Source organism: Glycine soja, chromosome 2 (genome assembly GCF_004193775.1).
Source record: "Glycine soja cultivar W05 chromosome 2, ASM419377v2, whole genome shotgun sequence".
NCBI lineage: Eukaryota > Viridiplantae > Streptophyta > Magnoliopsida > Fabales > Fabaceae > Glycine > Glycine soja.
Window position 1 is genome coordinate 390,876 of NC_041003.1, and position 17,944 is coordinate 408,819.

The following is a 17,944-nucleotide window of genomic DNA, read 5'->3' on the forward strand; positions in this document are numbered from 1 at the left end:
ACTGTCATTTAATTCTGCCATTCAATTGGGATAAGGCCCCTTTACATATTGTTTGAGCTTTTGACATTAAATTCTGCCAAGCTAACCGCTTTGCATTTTTTATGTTTAGTTTTCGCCATGGCATATTTTTTTTCTGCTGCCTCCCTTCTTTTTTTATAGGTTACAAAAATTAATTTCATACTTATTAAGAAAATTAATTAATTTCATTAAATTATGTTTTTTTTAATTAAAAATAAATATTTTTTTAAAATTACTTTTCATTGGAATTTGATATTAACTATACATTTTTTATTAAATGAAGTGTATTTTGAATAATTTCAATAAAATAAAAATAGTCAAAATTTACTTATAAAAGAGAAAAAAAAATTGTGTATTTTTACTTATAAAAAAGAACGGATGGAGTACTAATCAGTAGTAGTAATTTACAAGGCCAGCATTAGGATTAAAATAATTTACTTTAGATCTTAAAAATATTATTAATTATTTTTCTCACAAAAACTAAAAGGAAATTATTATTTAGATAAATGATAATATTAAGTCTGTTGGTTCTAATTTCACGGCATCGTTGCTAGTAATTCATTGTCTGGGTTTGCAAGCATAAATAAAGTTTCTGATAATTCCTTCAAGACGAAGATTCAAGACTTGATGTAGGTAGAAATGTTATGACTTGTAATTCAATTAAAAAAAATAAAAATTATAACGAATGTTACCACTTTTTTTAACTTAGAAGTGATAATATGACTTGTCTGGATAATGATTCAAAAATGACACCCAATTAGTAATTAAAAAAAATAAAAATTACCCGCATCTATTTGTTTCCATCACAACATTAAATTTGTTGTGCAAATAATCTTTTCTTAAAAAAAAAAAATAATAGATGCCGGGAGAACTTTATTTCCCACCTCATTCATCTCAAATTAGTTATGATCTAATATAACTTTCAAATACCGAGGTATAAAAAAAAATAGTGTTACAATTAAATTTTTATCTATTGTGTTAAAAATGAGTCAAACACAATGTTACTTCATTGTTGTACATTGTAATTTCTCCCAAGCTACACTGTTTATATCCAATACAATGATTACACTTGTCTTTTGCAGATTTCTCATTTTATCTTTTTCTTTAAAAAGGAAGTAGCTTGCAGAAAAATCTTGTCAACTTCGTCCAACTTAGGTAAGTTATCGTCCTTTTCCATGTTTTTTGATTTCAGAGACATTTGTCGCAGATGCTCCTCAAAATCATTCATTTCTCCATCGCTTTGCTCTGGAAAATTATCAAACTCATCCAAGTAAAGAGGTTTCTCCTCCTTTATGAAATTCTCAGTATCTGAATCAGTCTCAAATATATCTGATAACTTATCCGAATCAGAATCCAATTCAGAGTTCATATCTGTCTCATCCTCTGTGCACCCAATGTTATCATTCATCCTTTCACGGTCTTTATATGAATTCTGTAGCTGGAAATTTGAGATACTCCCAGACTCAATACTCTCTATGCCACTGTTCTGGATTGCCTCAGCAGCATCTGTATTACTTTCAGCTGAACTTTTAAATTGAGCACGAAGAATTTCAAGCTCTTGTTCAAGCCTTGGAATATGTCTCCTCACAGCTCGGAGGGCATCCCTGTATTTGGATTTATCCAATGCCTGCAAAGATGAGAACACCCGCAGGAGGAACAGTGAGAACCAACCAGCACCAACAAGGCACTTACAAGTTTTGAAATAAAATTATGTAGTGTCAACTTTGAAAAAGAAAAAATAATTTATTGTGAAACAGACAAGTAGCGTGAACATGAAAGATTGCATACACACATTCAAGGACTACAAATGCAAAATTTCAGACACAACAGTGGTTTTGCAAGTGAAGCATTAGTAGGAGAAATTTTCCCAAAAAGATTATGGACAATTAAGGCCTAGAACTGTAGGAGAAATTTTAGAACACCACAACTAGTTAAATTGAATACACAATACAGTACCTTCTTTCTTGAAAGAGAGACTCGTGGAGACATGATCTCTGTTGGTGGTTGAGAGTAGTTTTTCCCTCTGTACATTATTATTGTGTTATCTTCATGAATGTCAAGCACTATACCTCCGCTCAATCTTGCCAGTTCAGCAGCAATCTCCTTAACCTCCTCTGCTGAAAATGTCTTCACCACCACTTTCAAAGTTTGATGTTTTTTCCAATGCAGATGCATGTTCAAAATTACACCTTGGTAAATTCCTCGTCTTCCAACTGGCACGTAATTTTTGCTTTTGAGACCCATCTTTAAGAAGAAAAAGTGCTCTTCTGGGGTTAATATCTCAGGATCATGGGTTGTTTCTGAAGATTCTGCGGGCTCAATCTTTTTCAGAGCTTCACAAAGTCTCTCTTCTTTTTTTCGAGCCTAGAATGATGGAGAAAGTATTGTATGTTCAATAATTGACACAACAGACATAAAGTGCAAACCAGTAAACCATCTTTAGTTCAAAACAGTGATTTATAAAATAAATGAGAATGCAAGAGCTTTCTCACTCTTGAGGAAAGCAAAAAAAGGGAAACAAAATAATTTGTTTCATGCTATGTCATCAGAGAACATAAAAATGCCACTTAGCACAGATAAAAACAGAAAAATGATGGATCTTGGAGTGATGTAGCTGAATTTAGTAAAGGCCAACTTTGATTCAATAATATCAAGGGCAAAAGTGATATCATGCCAAATTCTCAGACCAGGTTTATATGAGCACTTGTTATGACATATTAGCCAAGCAACAATTAACAAGTGAGTGCAGCTGATCTGCATAAACTACCAAGACTGTAGAATTCTAAAACTTTTAGGTCTCTTCATTTAAGATCAGATAACCATATTAGAGGTCCACTGGAGTTTTGACTTTTGACATACAGAATCAAATTGAGTTCTTCCATAACACTTTTAAGTTTTAACTGTAATAATGTCATCAATTACAGAATGCACAATTTGTAGACAGATATACTTGGATCAACCTTCATTAAAGGACAAGAAACGCTTTACTCTGTTAAACAAATAACGTTCTAACAAGATGAGAAATTTCATGGGATTTACTAGGCAGACTGGGAGAGGTCAGGGTCTTTTGAATACGTTGAAGAGAGGTTTGCCTTTTGTATATTTTATCTCTGGATCACAGCAATGACAAAAATAGCTTCTTGGTCAAAATTTTGGTTCAATGCCAATTATAGCTGTTCTATCAAGCTTACCCCTTTTAAGACAACCTATGGTAGGATCCACCTTCTATATGATTGCAAATAGTTAAGTAGGAGTAAGAATTAGCAACTATGAATACTACTACTATTACTACTACTACTGCCACTACTACCTGTATTCATTAGGGGATTAGAACTCAGTTCTGTTAATAACAGAATAACTTCTTGTATTCAGTAAAGAAAGGGGATAAAGGGGGAGTTAGCTTGAGTCAGTTGAAAACTGAGAAGGAAGTTGGGAGGAAAGGTTTCTCAAATACCTTGGTGAGGGAGAGAATTCTCTGTACAACATATCTGTCTGTGTCACATAGATACCAGGGCAGAGATTGAGTTTTTAGAAATAAAGATTGCACTTTTATCTCATTTTCTTGTCCAGTACGTAACAATGTCACTCTCAAAAAGCTAGATATCTTCAAACACAGTCATTTACCAAATAGATTTTGACAATTTATTTTGCAAATTATTAAGAACAGAAAGATAAACTTGAGGAATTAGATAGCAATTTGTTATGCATATTATAAAAATGAATTCACTAAAATAATTCTGTAATTGACTGTTCAAAACTGTAAGATTTAATGCATTTTTATATAACTAAAATTGTGTTTGAATAGGTATATTGCATGCCAGATTCTAACATTGAATACAAAGAACCAGGAATTTATTTTTCTTTACTGACACGAACAATTGTTCAAGAAATTTAAGCAGTTCTATCACCAAAACCTTAGCACAAAATATTGCTTGAAAAGCTTCTAGTATTCTAGTAGATTTCTTAAGTCACAACCCACATGCTTTGGCATACATAATGAAGAAGAAAACACTATTGCATGACTAAGTTTTTAACAACAATAGATTTATTCTTATCAAGAGCTTCACTATTTTAAGAAATTCATAACTCATAAGACTTTAAACATTAGTCTACAACTCTACATATCACTATTATGAAGTGAGAGAATCCTAGTTCTTCGTGCTAAAATTTTGAACACAAGCCATGTGTAGTATGAAAATACTAATAAGAAAAACAAACATATATCTAGATATAGCAAACACATGGTGGTGAAGAGACAAAGCAAAAGAATCAGCAGAAGCAAGTTGTTTCAAAATAATAGAAAGGGTCGATATATGTAAATTAAAATTTTTAAAAATAGAACTTACCTTTAACAATTTGTATAAAATTTTTTCCTCTGCTGTCATCCTTTCATACTCTTTCTTCTTCTTAAATCTAAAGAACTTGAGCCATCTTACAACAGCTCTTTTCCCCTTTAATTTGTTCCTCTTTACTTTGGCATTACCATCACCATCAACATTAGCACTTGAGGCCTTTTGAGAATCCTGTTGTTGCTCTACAACCTTATCGTTAAACTTTAGAAATGGACATGAATGAAAGCTTGCGTTCCCCAAGAAAGGAGATGGTTTCATGTAACAGAGGTGCCCAAAAATAGGTTCCTGGCCACGAACCAAGCTACAGCAGTGTAAGTCAATAATATTGAAGCAAGCTAATATTTTTTGCTACACATACAAAATCACAAGCTAGCTAAACCAAAGAATAAGAAAACTTCAAAATGATTGGTAGTTCACTGGAGTCCATTCGTTTGAGTTGAAAGAGAACACAAATGAACAGGAAAATGAGGTGACATCCACACTTTTACACTTTACTTGAATTCCACTTCTTTCTACTCTACCGAACGAATATCACATTCCAATTTTTTTCTTTGACTACAAATCCAAGGTTTGTCTTTCTAGCATTCCAAATTTAGTTAAGTAGACAATTAAATGCAGTAGTAAAGAAAAACAAGACACCAAAAATGCAAAACATACTGAGACAGAGGTACCTTATTTTGCTGCGAAATAAGAGGGGTGTGAGAAGCAAAGAAGAAGAATATGAGGAGAGAAGGCGTGCTCCCAAAAGCTTCCACACCATACTTCTCAATCAAACTCTCTGATTTGCTTCCTACCAATGCGATATAGATAAAATTGAAGCCGCAATGCTTAAACCCTACCAAATCTCCTTTTTAAAAACAAATCAACGGCTGGGATTTAAATCTAGTCTTTTTAACTTAATAATGTCAAATTCCACCAATTTGTTTATACATTGTAATATAAAGATCTTGATTAGTATCAAACATAACATAGAAATAAGAATCATAAGGTGCAGGTTTCTCACTACCATTTTCAAATGAACTAAATAAGAACTACAAAAGTGAAAACAAATTAAAAACAAAAACATAATAAGCTTTTCTTTCTGAAATATAATCACCAGTTGATGACAGACTGAACTAGAAAAAGTTCTATTGACATAATTCGTTCATTAAATTTGATTAGCAAGGGAACACTCATTTATACATGATTGACAAGTTGACATTGCTAATTCAAGTGACAAAGTACGGAAAACAATAACTGAGTTGTAAAATATGATGAGCATAACAACTTGGAGCTGTTTCTACTCAAATTTTGTCAAATCTCAAATGCAATAAACCATTTCAATTTAACTGCTACATATATTCTTGCTGTTCAGAATCTTAAAGAAAGTGAATGGATTTAGAGAGACAATGAATTGAGAAAATATTAGCTTAGCTGAAGTAAATTAAAAGTCTAAACCAGGCTTAGACTGCATTTGGATAAGCTTGGAAAACAAAAGTTATTTTAAGACTACACAAAAGGTGGTTTTTTCACAACACAACTCTAAAAAAGACATTTCTAGCAAATTAAGCACAAACAAATGCACACTTGCAATCAACACATCTAGAGAAATACAATGTGATAACTCTACCTGAACTGCAATATGACAACTCTACCAGAACTACAATGTTCATACACTATGATTGAAAGCTTTTTTTAGAATCACATAGTCAAGAGGTCCAATAATTTGTCTTTGTCATTCATGAAAAAGTTGCATACATTTATTTCAGATTACAATCTTAACATTCTTTTGCTGATAAATTTTCCTAGTACTGAAACTGTAAAACAACAACACTATTATAGAAGCTATGTGGAACATTTCCCAAAAAGTAGAAGAAAACACATCAAGCATATATCCTTTAAACAGTTGAAAGAATGTCAATATCAATATTGCAGACAAGACGAGAACCAACCACAATGTATCTGCCTGGCACGGCAAGATAGGAAAAAGAAATCCAAATAGAATAAACCGCCTCAGTACCTTACACATAAGGCAAGGGAGTGCCTTGCGTAGTGCTTGTTTCCCTGAGGCCTATTAGAAGTAGAGTATCAACTAATGGTTCAAGTGGTCACCATCATCGACATGGAGGCTCTACAAGTGGACTTGGTGGGTATTCTCCGAGGAAGAGGAAAAGTGAAGCTGCTGTTAAGACTCCTTCCCCATCTAAGCATTCTGTTGAGAAGAAACGTGCTGGATTGGATCTTCCCCCTGCAGGGACAAATAATCCTTCTGCTGTTGTTTCTTCAAGTTTTCTAGTATCAAATTGTGCTGTGTTGTCCAACAATCATGATGTGATTTTGACTAGTTCTCTTGATCTAGCCCTTGCGAAGCCTCTGCCTGTGTCTTTTCTAAGTGATTTATCAACAGGGAAGAATACCAACATTGATTCTGTCCTATTAGAAGGCTTTATCTTGAGAATTTACCTGCTTCTGCTTCTGAGAAAGCTGTCATGGATTGTTTCAATAAACTCTTGCTCTCTGCCCGTGTAAATCATATCCAGCAAGCTCAACCATGCATCAGCTGCATTGTGAGTTTATAGTGCAAAATATCAACCATGCATCAGCACCATTGGGTTTGAATTTGTTGTATATATTTGCTGAAGTTACAAAAAGATAAGGGGCAAGCACTTGTAGAGTTCCTTACAGTTTATGATGCATCAGCTGCTCTTTCTTTTGAAGGCAGTACGCTAGTCCTTTGTTTTTTTACATTTTAGTTTACGTTACTTATGTTGTCCGCTTTATTTATCTTAAAAGTACGGTTAATGTCAACTGATCTTAGTTTTTTATTTCTGACTCAATATTACAAACTAATGCCTTTTTGCAAGCTTTACAATTCTAAGGTATATTGTGGTTATCATCCATGTAGCAGGTTTTCAGACAATTGCTATTTTCATGCAGACTGGTGAACCAGCTAGATCAGTGGTGCTGTCACAATAAATGATGTCGTAATTGATTCACCTCATAAGGTATGCCTGCAAAACAATAATTTTACTTTTATGTGTAAGTGTCAATCTGAATGCTTAGCATATGCACTTTTCTCTTACATGCATGGTTGAATCGCACAAACTCTTTTCACTGCATGGCTTCATCCTTTTGTTGCACAGTGGAATACGACGTTTCACTGTGGTAAATGAGTACCTTTCGGTTGTGCTTTTATTTATACACGTCCAACGGTTGACATAGACATAGAAATTAGGATTTTTTTAGCTGATGAAGATGTTTCCTTGAAACAATGAACCCAACATCTTGTTAGTGCAGTAATATAGGCTTTGGCACTGGAAACAACAACATTCATTCCCGCTCCAGTCCCACTATCGAAAAAGTGGAATACTATGTCCTTGGATCATTAGAAAGATTAAGATACACCCAAGTAATCCACTTTTATCTAAATGTTTGAAGAACAATTTCTCCTGTTAAAACATCTTCAGTTTTTTTTATTATTTTTATCATTATTAAATTATCATTTTTATTATCTGCAAATTATCATTAAATACAAATTTATTAGCCAAAATAACTTTATGTAAATTAAAGTAAACTTATGTTAATTAAATTAATTTTATACAACATTTTTTTTATTTTATACATTTTTCATTAAAAGAGATAGTTAGTTTTAAATATAATTGTTTTAATTTTTTTTACATAACATTTAATTTAAAAAGAGTTTTTAAGTTAAAAAAAAAATGAAAGCTGATAAAAACTTCTACCTTTCTTTAAGTTCTTATTTTTAGTTTTAATTTAAAAGTAGCTTTTAAGCAGAAAAAAGTTGGGTCAAACATATCCTAAAGTATCCTGCGTTTTGACCTTTGTAAGATTTTTCCGACTATAATACTATGTGATTCAACTATCTTCGCTAATTATTATTTGTTAGATTTCATCGTCGCAGCGGAAGTGAATGCGAGGTTCCAAGGTCAGGGTCTGACCTGATACCATATTAAATTTTATCTTAAAATCAATTGACATTAAGTGAAGTTGCTCACTAGATATATAAGTTACATTCTAAGGATTGAGATAGCCGACGTAGGACTTGCGTATTTCCAAATATTATCATGAGTGCTTTGCTTGATTTTTTAGCTCAATTAATTGTTTTTCTAATGATTGTATCTTTTATGCTGTGGCAGATCTTCATTGGTGGAATTTCAAATCATCTTTCTTCAGAGATGGTAATTATTAAGAAATGAAAATCTCTTCTTTTTCAAAATCTAACTTTTTGTGACCTTTTAGTTTTTTGGTACTCCGTCTAGTAACTAAATGCTCTTAATTAAGCTTTCATGTGACTAAGACCTATTTATTTTTCATATTTTCTTCTCTAGCTTATGGAGATTGCTGGTTCGTTTGGATCTTTGAAGGCTTACCACTTTGAAACCAAGGTCAGCAATGGATCATGTGCTTTTCTTGAGGTAAGACTGCATTTCTTTCTTATTTATCTTTTAATAGTTTTCTTATCTTTTGTACAATAGAAATATTTATGATTTTTTACCTGCCTGTGTACCAACCTGAGCAAATCCCAAGTGGCTCAAGGGTCCATTTGTAAATACTTCTTTTTGTGTTTTTCATTTGTAAATATTTCTTGCCCCCCCTCAACTTTGTCCATTTATATTTTCTAAAATCCTCCATCTGTGTACTTTTCATCAATGTTTTTACAAATTCAGTCTCTGTTCAGCTCCAAGTGCAAAGAAAAGAAGAAATATTTTTTTCTCCTGCTAGGGTGTGGGGATGGAATGTTGCCTGGGAGTAAGAAAATCTTCTTCAACAGCTAAGACTGTCATTTGTGTGCCTTTTGAAGCTTCTTTTGTTTTCTTTAGTTAAGTGACACTGTCATTTTAAGATGATGATTCAAGCATCCTTTTTCTGACTTCTGAGCCAATTGAATGGTCTTAGAAAACTCAAATAAGTAATTGGACCATTCCTTGTAATTCCAGCAGACAAACAAAATCATCAAAATTAACCTAATTAAACTGCTGCCTTGGGGTTGGTTTATCATAGGTGCACACAATTTTATACGTACAACTTTGTCACATCCTGGAAAAAGTACTTACTGAGCCATTCTCTTTAGGGCTTTTGGCAGGATAAACCCATTATGTGCTAGCGATTTGACTCCTTTAAAGTGGGGTGCGCTATGAAGGGAAACATGCTGAGTTATATCCTTCGATCCAAAAATCAAGTTATTAGAGTTTAATAATAACTCAACACCTTTTCGTTTAAAGTGCATCCTTAGTTTAGAAGAGTCAAATTCAAGTTAATATGATGGGTTGGTTGTTGGATTTAGTATTTATGAATTTTGGCATATTATGGTTTCCTCTTATCTATATGAGCTCTTGCAAAAGCTGTTATTTTTTCTTTAGTATCTTTTTCTATTCTAAGATGGAAAAAAAATCTAAAAGCATGTGTACTATTATTTGCTTTTGTTATCTCTCCTGTTGTAATCTCTTTTTTGTTTTATTGAACACTGATTTGAGCCATCTGTTAAGTATGTGGACCACTCTGTTACCATCAAAGCTTGTGCGGGTTTGAATGGTATGAAGCTGGGAGGGGAAGTACTAACAGTTCTTCAGGCTATGCCTGATGCATCACCCTCGGTAACTTCACCATCCACTCATCCCTTTAGTCTTATTCTAATCCTTGGATATGATTCCTTGATTGTCTTTGAATTATATCCATATTTTTTTACATTAAATAAATATATTCCAGGAAAATGCTGGTGAACCACCGTCATATGGGATTCCAGAGCATGCAGAACCACTGCTCAGAAAGCCAACGCAAGTACTAGAGATTAATAATGTGGTATGCAATTTTTTATTTAGCTTTTGAGGTTATTATATTTTCATTCACTTTCAGTGGTCTTTTTTTTCCCTTTCTATTTGAAGTGTCTGTTAGCTGTAAGTGAAAAGGGATTGTTTTGTATGACATGAATTCAATTTTTAATGCTTTTAGTGTTAAAATGAAATTTGCAGTATGTTTTTGTTTGGTCTCCTATCAAGAAGGTCTATTAGAAGGAATGGAGGGGTTGTAAGGGATTAGACCAGAGAACAGCTGTTACTGTTGACCGCAGTACTAACAGACTTGACTGTTGGACATTTGAGAGCATAATCAGTGAATAGGAGGGAAATAAATAACGGAGAAGTGGAGAAGGGTTTGTTTTGGAATTGTGTTAGAAGATTGGGTAGGAGATGGAAGACTCTTCAATTTCCTGGATTAATACAACTAGAGTTCTTGCCTCTCATACTTGAATCTGAATTGCCTTGATTCAGAGCCAAGTTGTGAGAGCAATTCACTTTAAAGATTCCTAATTTATTCCAGATTGTAATCTTTGTCTGATTCAATTTCTATCAGTCTTAGTTTCAAGTAGACTAGTTGCCTGTACTTAATCCACATTTTGATCCTGGCTGTCTTTCATATGAAAAGGAGCTCTAGACTTGTACAAATCTTTGTTGGGCTCTTGCTTCACACGTGCTTTGTGTCAATTATATGTTTTTCTTTTTAATATTATTGTTAGACATTACATATTTTGATGATTTCTGTTTGTGTAAAATATGAATAGTTTGCAAACTCTATTTGGTCTTTATCTGACGTGGCAATTGAAGAAATTTTGGATGATGTCCAATTGAAGACATTACATATTTTGATGATTTCTGTTTGTGTAAAATATGAATAGTTTGCAGACTCTATTTGGTCTTTATCTGATGTGACAATTGAAGAAATTTTGGATGATGTCCGATTGGAATGTGCAAGATCATAAGTCAAGCTAATATTTGTTTTTCCTTTGGAATTATTCATAATTTTAAACTTCATAAATTATAAACATTTATTGTATGTAGTCTTTTTTGATCTTGCAGATTTGGGACTATTAAATCAATTAATGTAGTCAAGCATAGCAGTGACGAGAATTTAGCAACCAAATTAGAAGAATGTGAAGTCATAAACAAAGTGGATGCTAAAGATGTTTCTCAAGAGTCAAGACACAAACTGTATTACTAATAATACAGAATATAGTTTTTCTGACAAGGCTAATTACTCCAAATTTAAAGGAACAAATGGGATGGAAATCCATGATAACAAAGAAATGGAAGAAGATAAAGTTGATGAGGGTAGCAGTGTTAATGTTGATAAAAGTGCTGAAGTTTTTGATGATAAATCATGTAGAGAACACCTTGTAGATGATACAGCAGTTGAAGATGCAGAGGATAAGAACATACCTTGTAGTATCATTCAAGAATGTCTGGGTCAACAGGATACTCTCGATGATGGGCCAGAATTTCTTGATATGATGGTTGCTAACTGATATTGATGTGGATATTGAAAATAATATGGAATCTAAAGACACAGTTTCTGCATTTCAGGAAGGCTTTTCTGAATGGGATACCAGTGCAGAATTGGTTGGTCCCCAAAAGAGCATTGACACGGAAGATGATATTTATGGTCATGTATTTACACCTGGTTCTGTCCTTGTTGAGTATGGAAGAGCTGAAGCATGTTGTTCGGCAGCACATTGTTTGCATGGACGATTCTTTGATGGCAGAATGGTGACGGTGGAATATGTTGCTCTCAGTCTATACAGAACAAGATTTACAACATGACCATTTCAATGTAAGTAGCAACTCTTGATGAAGCATCAAATTGTATTTTTGCATGATTGTGGAAGAATCGATTAATCAATCTGATTGGTTATGCCAGCCTGCTTCCTGGACAGTTTTTTAACTTTCAGATTTACATGTTTAGTATTTTAACATTTGGAGTGGGTAAAAGCTTAACCGAGCAATGTCGATTTGAGGAAAATGCAGTATAGCATACATCAAGTTTGTAACTGCAGACTATCTGATGATTTGTTTTGCAAATCGGGCATATGATGGAAATTTATTATTTCGTACGCTTAAATGTGGTTAGATTTCGAGCTGGTGGTCTCATGCTATTTGGCAATATTCTGTGTACATGGTTATGTTGCAATGTAAACTGATTCTTGTATCGTAGTTATTTTTAGATGTTGGTTACAGGGCCATACTTTTCCTAGTAGTATTTTTTTTAACATATATTAATCATGAATCACCGTAAGTCCGTAACCTTTTACAACTTTTTTTAAACTATTTACTTGACAATTATGTTACTCAGAATGATGCACACACTATTGTAAGTTAGTATCTTTGGAATAACTTTGATAGAAGGAAACAATCGCTTTTATTTTAAAAGGGTTTTTAAGTTGATAAGAATAAGTCATTATTTCTTTGAAATAAGTCGAATCAGACATTCGCTACGGAGTTTGTTAGTTCAGTTAATTTTATCATTAGAATGATCAATGACGCTGGTCAGCAATATGAACATTTGCCAGAAACCTAATATTCAACTTAATGATGCCTAATGTAGTACATGTTCTTGATGCATTTGGTTATAAATATAACTACATGAAGTTGGAGTTCAATCTCCAAAATTTCTAAAACATTCAAGGTACTGAAGGTTGTACTTGTTAGTTGTTACCAATTCATGATCATTTATAATTTGGAACCGGGCATTTTTATAATTTTAATAGATACATAAAATTGTCCCATGTGTGCTTATTGTTACCAACTATCTAGTGTTTGGGAGATTATTAGCGTGGTTTATTCAATTAAGAGTATAATTTCCAAAGAATTAAGATGGTTTGGCTTGATAATGCTAATGTTTGTTCCTCTCGTGGTTTAAGTAATTATGTTTCGGCCATTAGTACAAGTATTGTATATCTTGTTGCTTGGGTTCATATGCCTGCAATAGAAAGCTAGATAATGAGTTAAAAGAACAAAAACTCCCAATTTTGCACTGGAGGATACTATTTTAAATGCTGCAATACTTATTGGTATAAGGTTAACCATTAATCACAAGTTCCCAACGTTGGAATAAAAGTAATGATTCTGGTCGAATTCCATATGTTTTAAACATTGGAATTTACATATATGCGTCGTAGACTCGTAGTCATGATTGCTCCATTATGAGTACAAAAAGAAAGTTGAGTGTATCTGTTGGATTTTCATGTTTCCAACATTAAGGGAGTTCAAAAAAGAAAAACCAAATCTTATACAACTGTATATAAATGCTCCAAATGAGTCAGAGGCATGTTAGAACTTAGAAACATGATGGATTAATCAGTTCCAATTATACAAATCTTGAAAAAAAGAATAAGAAAGGAAGCAACTAATATTTGAGGTAAATAATTCTAAAAATGTTTCTCTTAGATATCACGTCATATGAGATTTGAACTTAAACAATAGTTCAAATGTTAGAAGTTTAAATATTAAAAAGATTATAAAAATAATAAGATCTGAATAAATTATGTCTCGATTTATAAGAAATAGATAGAATCAAAAGGAAAAAGGTTAGCAATAATATATTTGAACATAATGGGAATTAATCTTGAAAATAAAATCATTCAATAATATTGGCAATGAAACAATTGACCAAAATTGAAAACTGACGATTTCGAACATGGGTTCAAACCCCAAAAATTGTTTTAGTGGAGCTGAAGTCTAAATCCCAGAAAATGGAAAATCTCTTTAATATGAATGGATGTTTGTAAATACTAGTACAAATACGTGGTATGCAGTGTAACCCAAAAAAGAGAACAAAAGAATTGCTTTGTGGTAACAAGATACAATAATAAGTTTGAAAGTCATTGTATTTTGGTCATTAGTTGAAATATTTTCGAGTTAACAAAACAAATACAAAAAAGAAGAAAAGAGATAATTTATTTTACCTACTAAATATGGTAATGCAAATTTGGAATCACAGAATGCTTATCTTGAATCACTCTGTGGATGTAATCTCATGCATAAATCAAATGACTATCTTTTTCCTTCCAAATTTTATCTAGTCTTATCTCTCAACGCTTTTATGTTTGATGTAATTTTATATTCCGACCTTACTCCTTGCTTAATCATAGTCATTAGATAAATAATTGCCGCATAATCATTTGTACATAATTAGCTAGAGGACGAGTTTTTTTTTTTTTAAAAAAAGACTTATTCAATGTTAAAAGAATTGTAAGGAATGATGAATTTATTTACGTATAAGGAGATTTTTTTTTTTGGTATTGTAAGGGCATAAGGGGAAAATTTAGATATAATATTATATGTATTTTTATTATTTTTTTCAATTAGAATTAGAATTTCACTTTGTTAGTATGGTCAAGTTCTATTTTTTATTAAGAAATACAATATGAAATTCTGTATCTTAATTTGGTCTTATATATAATAGCATCGTACTAAATACTAATGATTTTGGGCCAATATTAAGTTGATTTAGCTTATAAACTGATAAATAAATCTTAGAACAATTAATTTCAAAGGGTTGATCAAGTTAAGGAAGACAAATTTAAATTCTTCTATAAGCGCTATTTAAGCCTAGAATTTTTTTCATGTAAAATTAAACCAAAATTCCATGATAAAAACCAAGGACTAGGGCGTGTTTAATTTTTTAATTGAGTTACATGTATTTATTAATAATTATAAAAAATTATTTTATTTCCCACTTACTATTTTTTTAGATTATTCCTTGCTCTAAGGAAATCGTAGAATCAAGACTATGTTGTTTTTATCCTTTTCATGATGCTAACAAAAACACACCAACTACAAATAAAAACATAAAGTAAGCCCCACCTTAATTGATACTAGCCTTAACAAAAATTTTGATGTTACAAATATATAATGTATGGTTACGGTAGTGTATCAATGTCTCATGATGAAATTCATGTCATGATGGCGTCAATATCCAATCCATGATGACTTTGTAGCCAACACCATAATGAAGCTCCCACATAAAAAAGCCACTAAATATCAACTAGGAAGAACCAGACCGTAGAACAAGTCTGTAGTTGGATAATCTACAGAAGAAGAACTGTTAATATTCTTTGAAAGCTCTAGACATGGTTTTATATATATATATATATATATATATATATAGTGTCCCATTATATCTATCAATCGTTGACCTTTCCATACAGATTAATTCATATTGGAGTAATTCAAGTGTCATAACTTTATCTGATGTCATAATTTGAATGCTTCTCACTGTAAACTCTTCAGTGGGGTTTAGTGTATCACATGCTCTACATCAGTGTACTGACAAATTATAAGGTACTACTAGTTGATAATTTTCATGACATCAGCCAATTTCACATCACATTATTGGAGGAACTTTCCAATTCTTAGAATGTCTTAGATCACATATATTATATAGCTAAGAAATTATTTACTTTTTCTGGTAAATGCCTGGAGCTGGGAGCATGCATGAATCAGAAGTTGGAGTTAGGTTCAGAAAAAAGTTAGACTCTAATAATTCCACAAAAATAAGAATAGGCCGAAGATCTCTATAATGCATTGCTTTCTATTTTTTAGCCCCTTTTTTATTTTATTTTATTACTTTCTATGGCGTGGTTTTGCCTTTTTGTTTGGCCTAGTGGTGATGTCTCTGTCACTATTTTATACAAATTCCACTCAAAAGATTGAATAGGCCTGGCATTTTCTTATTAGTGTACAACATTAAGTGATTTTCAAAGTTCCCCCACTAAAATGAGATCCCTTCAATAAATCATGCATTCTTCAACTTGATTGATTCCACCTCGAATCCAGAAAATGAACTTTCTCAATGATGATACCTTTAGTAACAACATATATATTTAGGGTTCTATAGCCAAAGAAAAAGAAAACATCTGGCCCTCATTTCACTCTGCACCAGATTTTTGTCCCTGTTTGAAGTTCTTTTAACAGAAAATAAATTAATAATTGCGCATTTGCTGATATGCATAGAAAGGCCAGAACTTGATACAAGATGCATGGAGTTAGCAATATGTTTTAGAAGAATATATATATATATATATATATATATATATATATATATATATATATATATATATATATATATATATATATTAAAAATTAATATATTTATGCCAAAAAATAATATATTGAATTTAATTATTAAGTGAATTATTTATAGTAATTAATATTTATGTAAAATATAAATTAAAAACAAAAGAGAGTATTTCTGGGGTAGTGTAAAAAAACACAATGAAATAACACTCTGACATCTCTTTTAAAAAGATTAGTTCTTATAACATCCTTTTAAATCAAACAATATTTTTTTCTTAAATAATGAGGAGATCATCAAATAAAATTAAATATACTTTTATAGTTAATTTTATTAATTTTATTTTCTCTTTTTCGGCTAGTCAAGGCCACCCATTGTGTACATATATTAATTATGGATTTAACAAAGAATTAAGCCGATACATAAGTATTTTATAAAAAGAATTATTATAAATATTAATATATATTTATAATTTATGGTATATCATTATTTTATTAATAAAATTTTACTTTTATACATATCTATGTGATTTTGAGGTCAGTGACCATATGTATGAGGTATTCGTAGTTGGAATCAAATTGTAGAGGAAATGTTATTGGATATTATAGAGAGTAATGATGTGAAAGCCTCATTGTGTCAATCCTGAATTCACGTATTGAGACAATATATGATGAAGGACTATACACTGATGGCATGTGCTGTAGTGATATGAAGAGTTAGACTTTGGTACACTACAAGATGAAATGCACCTATATATGGTCAGGGTAGTAGTGCATTCGATGACTTGATAACCCTAACACCTATGGCCCTTCAAGGGTGGATGGATGCTCTTTAGGCTGTGCACTTGAGCCCTTAATTCACATGAAGGTGACGAGATTCAAACCTTCATAGAGCTACCTCTCTCGAGAATCATTTGGGTCTTTTTGCCCCTCAGTTCTACTCGGTCTTTTTAGGATTCTCACCATTAGCTATACTTTTACCTTACTCGTCTTTCTAGTTCTCGTTCGTTTTCAGCTGTCTATTAGGTAATCATGGCTAATGGATGGTTGTTCCTCACCTCTTCTTCCAGTAGTTTTAGGCAACCTTAGCATGGGGGATAGTTTTCAAATAAACATACATATGGTGTTGATTCTAATGTATGGAGGATTCTCAAGCAACAAAAGACAGACCATGGAGAGGACTCTTTCTTTACCTTTTTTAAGGGAAAATAATTTTTACTTTAAAATGATATAATATAAATTTAAATAATTTAATCAGTAAATATTCTGTTGAATAATTTTTATATTATAAGATAGAGATTTTTATACTAAAATATAATTTATATCTGACTAGTTAATATGTATAATGTGTTTATATATATATTACAAAATAATATTTTGACTATATATATATATATATATTTCTTATAAAATAATTTAAATTACTTTATAAACAATATCATAAATTAAATTAGTTTTAATTTTTTTAATGGTACAAATCATAAATATATATTATCTACAAGAGACAATCATGCTCAAAATTAATATAGATGATCAAATTTTCTTTTTGAGTATTTCACACAAATGTTGACCTAAGTATTTGATAATATCATAAATTAAAATAATTTTCTATGGTATTAACTACAACTATCATTCACCACACAATAATCATGCTCAACAAAGTTTTTTTTTAGTATTTAACATAATTACATATAAAATGTTCAACAATATTTTTTATTTACTTTGAAATCC

At 31.6% G+C, this 17,944-nt stretch overlaps 2 protein-coding genes across 5 annotated transcripts; one reads left to right on the forward strand and one right to left on the reverse strand.

Moving 5' to 3' along the window:
• Positions 1–955: 955 nt before the first annotated feature.
• Positions 956–5,292, reverse strand: LOC114377576 (uncharacterized CRM domain-containing protein At3g25440, chloroplastic-like). 2 transcript variants are annotated; one of them, XM_028336166.1, is made up of 4 exons: positions 5,042–5,292; positions 4,365–4,655; positions 1,975–2,382; positions 956–1,645 (listed from the first exon to the last, which is right to left on the reverse strand). In XM_028336166.1, exons 2-4 carry the CDS (start codon positions 4,626–4,628, stop codon positions 1,106–1,108), a joined length of 1,212 nt encoding a protein of 403 aa, XP_028191967.1. In that variant the 5' UTR covers positions 4,629–4,655; positions 5,042–5,292; the 3' UTR covers positions 956–1,105. The 2 variants fall into 2 exon arrangements, with proteins under 2 accessions (XP_028191967.1, XP_028191958.1); XM_028336157.1 differs by having other exon boundaries at positions 4,365–4,671.
• A 3,352-nt stretch (positions 5,293–8,644) lies between these two features.
• Positions 8,645–12,430, forward strand: LOC114377588 (splicing factor U2AF 65 kDa subunit-like). 3 transcript variants are annotated; one of them, XM_028336178.1, is made up of 4 exons: positions 8,645–8,785; positions 9,857–9,964; positions 10,077–10,169; positions 11,041–11,139. In XM_028336178.1, exons 1-4 carry the CDS (start codon positions 8,702–8,704, stop codon positions 11,122–11,124), a joined length of 369 nt encoding a protein of 122 aa, XP_028191979.1. In that variant the 5' UTR covers positions 8,645–8,701; the 3' UTR covers positions 11,125–11,139. The 3 variants fall into 3 exon arrangements, with proteins under 3 accessions (XP_028191979.1, XP_028191988.1, XP_028191995.1); XM_028336187.1 differs by lacking the exon at positions 11,041–11,139 and adding an exon at positions 10,340–10,967 and having other exon boundaries at positions 8,647–8,785; XM_028336194.1 differs by lacking the exon at positions 11,041–11,139 and adding an exon at positions 11,222–12,430 and having other exon boundaries at positions 8,655–8,785.
• The last annotated feature ends 5,514 nt before the right edge of the window (positions 12,431–17,944 follow it).